We start from the raw sequence: 9034 nt of genomic DNA on the forward strand, positions 1-9034 counted from the left end.
GCACTGATGCTGTTTCTTAATTTCTACCTTGCAGTTCAGTGGTCAGTGTCAATGTCGTGATGGCTTTGGAGGGAAGACCTGCACAGACTGCCAGGAGAATTATTGGGGAGACCCTGGGATGCAGTGCAGAGGTTAGAAATATCAGCACTTTAATACATCTGTCCATCCATTATCCATTTAATGGATTTCTCGAGAATGACTCTCAGGGGGTCGGATTGGAGCCGAACCCACCTTGGGTGAGGTTGTGGTCAACCCTGGTTAGGTCTTGGTTCGAGCTTGTCCAGAGTGTAGCTACATAGGTCTGTGTGTATGTGTATGTACACACACACACACACACATAAATACATGTTTAATGGCCTCTATTAACTCGTATTCTCCAGAATCACCACCTGCTGATCACAAGGTTTATAAACAACTACATTTAGAGATATTTCTTTGTTAAAAACTGGCTCCTTTTGTTTCACGTTCATTGAACTGCTTCTGGTTTTATCCCCCTCCAGCTTGTGACTGCGACTGGCGAGGAATTGAGACCTCTCAGTGCAACCGTGTGACTGGCCACTGTGTTTGCCAGCAGGGGGTGTCAGGTGTCCGCTGTGATCAGTGTGCCAGAGGCTTCTCGGGCCAATTCCCCAACTGTCAGCCCTGTCACCAGTGCTTTGGGGACTGGGATCGCATTGTGCAGGTGCACTTTCAGATTAGATAATAAAATAGAATTACATCAGATTAGAAAAATTTGTCAAGATTAACATAAATACATAACCGAGTAAACAAAAGTGAAAACACAGTAATAGTATTTTCATTTATTGAATTGAATGATTCAATGAACATTAATTTTTCGCTTTTTCGTTTGTTGTTTGTTGTTTATTTGTTTGTTAGAGATGTCTCAATAGAAGTAAAGGAAATAGGGAAAAGAGTATGGGACAACAAAGAAATAAAGATAAATTAATAACATAAAACATCTAGTTTTACAAATTCAATTCAGTAAATTACATTAATACAATTATATATTTTTTTTAAATGACCACATCATTTTTTTTTTACGGATTGCTAAACATATGAAATACCTGAATAGTAGTAATACCTAATAATCTTATGCTTTACAATGTTGTCTCATCCAGGACCTGTCAGTGCGCACCAAGAATCTGGCAGAGCGTGCCCATGAGATTCAGACCACTGGGCTTACTGGGGCCTATGAGAAGGTTTTCAGAGACCTGGGGGAGAAACTGGCCCAAGCTAAGGGAATTGTTAATGCACGAAATGCTACTGCTGCAGCTGTTGCTACACTAATGGAGCTTATTGAAGATCTAAGGTACCACTGCTACAGTCTATGTCATTTCACTAGTTATCTAAGGAATCATATTCGTCTTAAGTCAAGTTTTTTCTTAATTCAGACCAGACTATTCTGGCAGTAATACAACAAAACCATTTTTACAGAAGAATCACTTCACCCCATCAACAGATTAATTTTATATATCAGTCACAGTTTACAATCCCCCAGAATGCTCTTCCTTTTCTCACAGAGCACAGATCAGTGACACCACTGACACCCTGAACCGTCTGGAGGGAGACCTAACCATCGTACAGGACAGCAACTCTGAGGCAAGCAAGGAGCTGAGTGCTCTGGAGCGAGAGGCTAAAGAACTAAACCTCACTTCAGAGCAGCTACACCATCAACTGAATATCCTCAAAAACTCCAACTTCCTAGGTAAGAGCAGAGTTGCTTCCATAAACTGACTAAATTTACATTTCAAGAAAAATCCAACCAAATACAGTCCTCGGACTTCCTCAGTCATGCAGTCAGTAAAAATGTAAAAATGTCGGTCTTCTAGGCGCGTACGACAGCCTCCGTAGTTCCTATAACAAGTCTCAGGATGCTGAGCGACGTGCTAATGAATCAACGACCACCACACCTAGCACAGTCAGTAAGTCTGCAGAAACCCGACGCCGCACTGAGCGCCTCATCAGTGCCAAGAAGGACGACTTTAACCGTAAAAATGCCGCCAACAAGCGTGCACTGGGAGACCTGAACAACAGAGCAAAGGGTCTGGACATGAAGAAGCTCAATGAGAAGGTTTGGTTTCAGTTTTTAGTTTTTAGTTATTAACTCAAATAAAATATATAGCTGTGGAAAAACACTTCATTTGCCACCACTGGAAATTTGCACTGAAGTAATAACAAAAGTAGCTGAATTGAAAAAAAAAATATATATATATTTTTTGTTGTTTGTTTGTTTTTTTATTTTCTGGCAGTACCAATAATGTAACAAATAATTTCTCTGCCTTTGATTTATAACCAGGTAAAATGTCTGAATCTACAAGGAAATGCCACCTTTCAACTTGTTTACTTTCAGCAGTTACCATATTTTTTGCATATTTAAAGTCCAAGCATCATCAAGAAAATGTTACTGTGCTTTTCTATGTATTTGTTACTATTAATATTAATATTTCAAATTATTTAAGAATTCATCCACTCTTATTCTCTTTCATGTCATAATTTTGTTTGTACTCATTTGTTTTATTTAGTTATATGGAGGAACAAAATGAAAATGTTTGCACTGTTTAGCATTCACCTGAACATTTTCTTAAACTCTTTTTCAGTTTTAAGCCACCAAAATCATTCATTGCTTTTTGGCTTTAGAACACAGCAGAGTGAAGGGTCTCAGTCCTGCACATACATGTGGTGATGCTGATTGTATCAGAGCATTACAACACAAATACAAGTATAATTGTCTTATCAGGTATGTGGTGCCCCAGGTGATGCTCCCTGTGGGGAAGGTCCTTGTGGGGGTGCAGGTTGCCGGGACGATGACGGAAACCGTCACTGCGGAGGCCTGAATTGTAACGGTGCTGTAGCAGTGGCTGACAATGCACTGGAGAGGGCCAAGCACGCAGAGAAGGAGCTGAACAAAGCCATGGGTGAGGTGGAGGGACTCTTCTCCAAGGTTTGTCCCACAGCCACAGGAAAACAGAATTCATTTTTACACGTTGGCTGTTTCAGATATGCCAATTTACACCTGTTAGGTTAGAAATCACTGATGATTTGAAGCGCATTTTATATTATATTTATATTTATTTTGGGACACACGTAAATAGACAAAAGAGATTTCAGTGAAAAGGGGAGCATGCAGACTCCCATCACATAATCAATTATTTGCATTGTTTCTTAACTGAAGGTGAAAAGTAGTAAATAATTGTCAGCCTGTTAAATTCTTGATAAGCATGTTTTCATTTGATTCAGGTGGCAGAGGCCAAAACCAAGGCAGAGGAGGCCAAGGGCAAAGCTCAAGCAGCTCTGGATAAAGCCACAGCCACTAAAAACAAAGTGGAGCGCTCCAACAATGACCTGAGAGACCTCATCAAACAGATCAGAGAATTCCTCACTCGTGGGTTATTCATATATTTCATTTTATGTCTTTTAACAACATACAGAAGAGTGGTGTTGCCTGCTCTTCATCCATTTATCACATCATGTGTCTCTCAGAGGAGGGAGCAGATCCAGACAGCATTGAGGCAGTGGCGAACCATGTTCTGGAGCTTTCCATCCCTGCCTCGCCCCTCCAGATCAGACACCTCGCTGATGAAATCAAGGAACGTGTTCGCAGCCTTTCTAATGTGGACACCATCCTGGAGCAGACGCAGGATGACGTCCGCAAGGCAGAGCAGCTGCTCCTGGATGCCAAGAGGGCAAGGTATTTAAAACAGAGTCAGACTTGAATGAGTTATTTGTACTAACAAAGAGCACTGCATTTATTCATCCCCAAATCACTTGCTGTCGCTATCACTGTTGTTGTTAAGGCATCGTGCTGAGGGGGTGAAGACCACAGCAGAGACTGTGACAAAGGCCTTGGTGGACGCTAAGACTGCACAGACATCAGCGGAGAAAGCCATAGCTAGAGCCAAAGCTGACATCGACATGACTGAGGCCAGGCTGGCACAGGTACCTCATAAAAAACAGAAACTACACCATTTGCTGTTATTCTGTCACATCACTGAGGATATTCCTATGGTGGATAATATCTAATGGCTGTCACCCAGTAAGTCCATAAAGCCATCTATTTTCATAAGCATCTTAAATTTCAGCTGTACACCATTGATTGGAAATTGGAAGGAAAAGTCATATAAACATGTTTTCCTTTCACTAAATGCTACAAAATGTAGATGAAAAAATACAGTTAGTGAGGAGTAGTGAGAGCAGTCGAATTCATCCATCAAAGGAAAAAACTTGATGAAACTTGATGTTTCTGTCTTGTCCTACACCGTTGTCCACCAGTTGAGGTTCTACAGGAGCTTTTAAGTACACTATCTTTTCTATTCTTCTCTTGAGGTCTAATGGCACTCAACTGGAAAATTGGCACCACCGAATGTTAATCGTTGATGTATTCAACTCAGAATAATCATAATAATTAATTGGCCAACACAAAATTAATTAGCATTTTGTTTTGCTGATTTTCCGGACATCGGCCAGGTGGTCAGATCTTTGCTTTGGTTGAATGAATGCAAATAAATGCTTAGGTTGCTCCACATCTTCTGGATGTGTAAACAAGTAATTGTGTGATGGTGAGTATTATGTTAGTATTATGTATATGAAAGCATTTACTGCTCTGAAGTTGCTGGTTGATTGAGTTACTAATTTAATGCTGGTTTAAAGACGTTGAAAGCAGAGTTACTCAAAACTGGTTAATGAGTTAAAATCTCTGTGTGACCTCAGAGACTAACTACATGTTTTTTCAATACTAAAGCAACTCAAACACTGATTGAATTCTCTGTTTCACAGGGTAGTTAGTATCAGTAACTCCTGTCTTGTCACTATTAGCTTCGTCTGTCAACAGTTTCCCTTTAATGACATGCATCAGGAATGGTCAGCTGTCATTAGGGAGGAAAGGATGATGCTAACAGTAAGATAACACTCAGCTGCTCTGAAACTAAAAAGATGGCTGACCAGATTCTGAAGACCTGGTTGATTAAAGAGGATCAGTTAAAACACACAACGCAACACAACAGACATTTTACTATCATATTTACTTACTTCATCACCATAGCTAAGACTTGCAGTGTATTCAGTGACATCTGGACAATGCTTGTGGTTATGTGGGATTATTATCTTGGGCTTCACACAGAGGAGTTGTAGTGAAAACACAAATCCTGTGCTCATGATATCTTGCCAGAGATAACAAACTTCACCTTTGCTTTCTATTCTTTCCTTAGATAGAATCAGAGACGTCCAACAGCGAAAAGCACCTGAATGATGCCATGGACCGTCTGGGCACACTGGGACAGCAGATAAATGCCCTGAAGACCAAACGTGCCACCAACAGCATGGCAGCAGCCCGAGCCGAAGAGACAGCCACCATGGCACGAGAGAAGGCCAATGAGGCCAAGCAGGTTTGTGCGCGTTGGTGTGCAAAATCGCGCCTCATTGCAACTGTGTACAGCTATTATAGACCAATCACCCTCCTGTCTTCAAACCCAGATTCTAGAGGGCCAGCTGACTGATAAATACCATGAGGTGCAGCAGCGGGTTGACACCAAGGCCAAGGTTGTGCAGGACGCTAAGAAAAAGGTGGAGAGCCTCCGAGATGAAGCAAAAGAACTTCTTAGAGATGCCCAGAACAAGCTGCAGAGACTCGCTGGTAATTTATAACATCAACCAATCAAACTTTATCCATAAAGCACTTTTCCTCCAGATCCACAATACAATGTGCTTCACTGGTTTAGAAAAAAGAAAGAGCACAGAGAAAGAGAATAATAAAAAGCATACAACATCTGCAGTTACACATGAGTAAGAATCACAGGGTACTGAGGAACCAGGTGATGAAACGCTGTCTTAGGGAGCCATCCACACCCAGAGGTGTCATAGGCCCACCGGCAGGCTGTTCCAGATGACGCCTCACTGTAGGTTCTTTTCCTTACCTTTGGAACAAATAAAAGGCCGTTACCAGATGACCTCAGCGTCTGCAAGGGCTCATAGTGTAGGAGTACCTCTGATAAATAAGAAGGTCCAAGACCGTTGAGACATTTGTAGACTAATAAAAGAACCTTAAAATTGATCCTGAGATGCACAGGGAGCAAATGCAGAATTCTGAATCCTGAAGGAACAATTTTGGGAAGATCTTATCTATCATGTAATACCTGTGGTCTGGTTAAAAGACTCTGATAATCAACTGGATAAATATCAAGTGGAACAACTCAAGAAAAAGTAGCGCCATGTGTTAAGGTCATACTGTACAATCATTCCTGAAATTTTCTCTTTCCACAGAGCTGGAAAAAAATTATGAGGAGAACGAGAGGAGGCTAGAGGGGAAGGCTCGTCAGCTGGATGGCCTGGAGGACAGAATGAGAGCCATCCTCAATGACATTAACAAACAGATCCAGATCTACAACACGTGCCAGTAACTCACTTCTACATGTTGCATGGAAATGGGTCCATTGCCAAGTTATTCTGCAATTTCCTTTAGATACAGGAAGCTCCCAACAGACTTTGAAGAAATTAAAAAGAGAAGAAAGTGGGGGTAGCTATTTATGAAGCTGAGTGAATTTGCATATTTTTGTCACCTGACTAAATACACACCTGAGGTGTCTTTGAAATACATGAACGTAACCATCAATGAGTATCTGATATCACTTTTTTTTTTATTTTTAATATGTGCACATATTAAAAACATAAAAAAGTTTTTAAAATAATCCAGAAGTGTGTTAGCTTAAATTTGTATATCTAATTTGAAAAATGAAAATTAAGCTGCAAACAATACAAATATTTGGGTGAAAATAATTATTTGTAAAATGCTGTGGTTTGAACGTAGTTTGTTTCTTCTTTACCCTTGCTTAGTATGATAGCAGGTCATGATCAGCAGGTCATGACCATTTTCTATTATTTTCTTTTTCAGCAGGTAACACAACAACTTTTGGATGCATTAGTGAAAACCTGTTAAAACCAATATTGGTGCAAGTAGTTGATATGTTTTATTGCCAAATAAGCCACAAAATAGAGGGAAGTATATAAATACTACAGTCTATTGCCTGTGTAGGTTTAGGAACACGAATTTACATTTAGGATTTTAATTATGAAAATTACCCCCACTTTGGTGGTATAAATTATTTTTATAGCACATCGACCTTGAACAGGAGACAAAGTTTGATTTGACCATGTCATATGAGAACAAAATGAATTGTTTGAATTGCTGAGGCAACAGATATAAACCTGTGCACGATCCTAATTCTTCAAAATGGAGCTGAAGCTAGGACATTGGTTTCGCAGCTTCACAATCTGATCGGAGATATGGGTAAACAAGCAGCCTGGCCCTGTCCAAAAAGAAATCACTCTACCAGCACCTGTGAACCTCACTCATGAAAGCATTAATCAGCAGAGACTGGAGAAAGTCACAGTTCCTATCTAGGAAATACGCAAACGATTTGTATGATTGAGTGTTTTGATCATCAAATATACTGTGATGGAATGTTTCCAAGCTAGAGTAATCATTGCCTCTGTGAACTGACATAGTATTCTACAGTATGTACAGTGTCTCATGGACAGTCATTCCTGGGAATTTGTGTTTTAGGAAATGTAACATTTTTCCCCCGCCTGCAGCCAGATGACTTTAACTTTGATTTTAACCAACAGCCAAAGCAAAAAAAAAAAACAAAACCAAAGAGGCTTCTGTAAAGTTTTACGATGTACAGTTTTGTGAATAAAACATAAACAGCTGAACATTTCTCTTTGTTAAAGTAACATCTTTGGGTATCAGCATCAGTTAGAATTCCAGATAACACTATGGTAATATGAAAGGTCCCACCCATTTTCTGTTTGTGCTGCATTCTGTCTTGAGTGTGCGTGTTATGCCTGCACAATTCATCAAAATATTATTGAAATTGCAATAGAGCCAAGTGAAATTTCCTAATTGCAGGAGCTTATTGACAAAGGTACAGTTTATCAGCATTATTAACACCATGCCTGGGGCCTTCCTGTGTGGAGTTTGCATTTTCTCCTCGTGCCTTCCTGGGTTTCCTCCCACCGTCCAAAGATGTTTGGGTTAATTGGTGACTCTAAATTGTCCGTAGGTCTGAATGGTTGTTTGCCTTTGTATGTCTCCATGTGTTGGCCCTTCCATGTTTGTTTGGTTCCAGACCCAACAAAAATCATGTCATGATAATTCAGCCATCATCTGTCTAGTTTGTTCCTCAGCACTGGAGCTTTCTGCAAGTCTAATAGGTGGCCCATTTCTGTTTTGGTGCCTGCATGGGTAAAACCTTGATGTGGTCTTTGATATAGCTGTCTGTTGTGCAGAGATGCAGTCATCAGATACACAAATCAGACATGCACTTAAATCTCACTTTCATTTCTGTCTTCTGCACATTCACTGACAACTATTCCTCCAAATGATGGATTCATTTCTTACTCCTTGTGTAATTTAGCAGAGACGAATAAACACAGGTTGCAAATGAGATTCTATAATTCTTTTTGTATGGATGGATATTTGCATTTAATCACTGGTCAGTTTTGTGATTATCTCCCAGAATGTTACTGTGTAGCCATTCTGTTCCAGCATGACCATTAACATCATGTTATTGAGGTAATAACACAAGGCCCTTCTCTAATAATAGCAGGGGACTCGATGAATTATGGCTCCCTCCTCAGATAGTTTGCAATATTCAAGATCTCCAGGATCACTGGGACACATCATCAGTGTTGTGACCAGGGGCCCAAAGATTTGGGTTTTGGGTCTCAAAACATAAACCCTCTCCCAGGTGACCCAGCCAGGGTAGATCAGGCCCTGACTTGGGTCCCAGCAGCAACCGCCTCATGGCTTTTTCTGCAGCCTCACTGGCAGATTGAATGGCCCTCTCTTTGCTGCTACTGTGATGCCAACCCAAGTGAGGACCTTGCAGAGAGTGCGTCCGTCAAATCCTCTGCAGCCGACTTCTATGGGCTTGTTGATGTAGATGCTTTCGTCCTTTGACCCGGCACTGCTCTACTAGTTCCTGGTACGTGGTGCGCTTCCTCTTTGTGCCTTTCCAAGGCACTGTCAGTTCTGTCAGGC

At 40.7% G+C, this 9034-nt stretch overlaps 1 protein-coding gene across 3 annotated transcripts in view; it reads left to right on the forward strand.

The window, feature by feature from the left end:
- Window positions 1-8393, forward strand: part of lamb2 (laminin, beta 2 (laminin S)) — a 44308-nt gene extending 35915 nt beyond the window's left edge. For all 3 annotated transcript variants that reach the window (XM_029506666.1, XM_029506667.1, XM_029506668.1), the window contains 12 exons: window positions 35-131; window positions 501-682; window positions 1119-1309; window positions 1521-1705; window positions 1830-2071; window positions 2738-2941; window positions 3238-3382; window positions 3481-3688; window positions 3795-3936; window positions 5205-5381; window positions 5470-5629; window positions 6256-8393. In XM_029506666.1, the coding sequence (XP_029362526.1) occupies window positions 35-131; window positions 501-682; window positions 1119-1309; window positions 1521-1705; window positions 1830-2071; window positions 2738-2941; window positions 3238-3382; window positions 3481-3688; window positions 3795-3936; window positions 5205-5381; window positions 5470-5629; window positions 6256-6392 (2070 nt within the window). In that variant the 3' untranslated portion in view covers window positions 6393-8393. The remainder of the gene's footprint in view (window positions 1-34; window positions 132-500; window positions 683-1118; window positions 1310-1520; window positions 1706-1829; window positions 2072-2737; window positions 2942-3237; window positions 3383-3480; window positions 3689-3794; window positions 3937-5204; window positions 5382-5469; window positions 5630-6255) is intronic.
- The last annotated feature ends 641 nt before the right edge of the window (window positions 8394-9034 follow it).

Source organism: Echeneis naucrates, chromosome 7 (assembly GCF_900963305.1).
Source record: "Echeneis naucrates chromosome 7, fEcheNa1.1, whole genome shotgun sequence".
NCBI classification, from domain to species: domain Eukaryota; kingdom Metazoa; phylum Chordata; class Actinopteri; order Carangiformes; family Echeneidae; genus Echeneis; species Echeneis naucrates.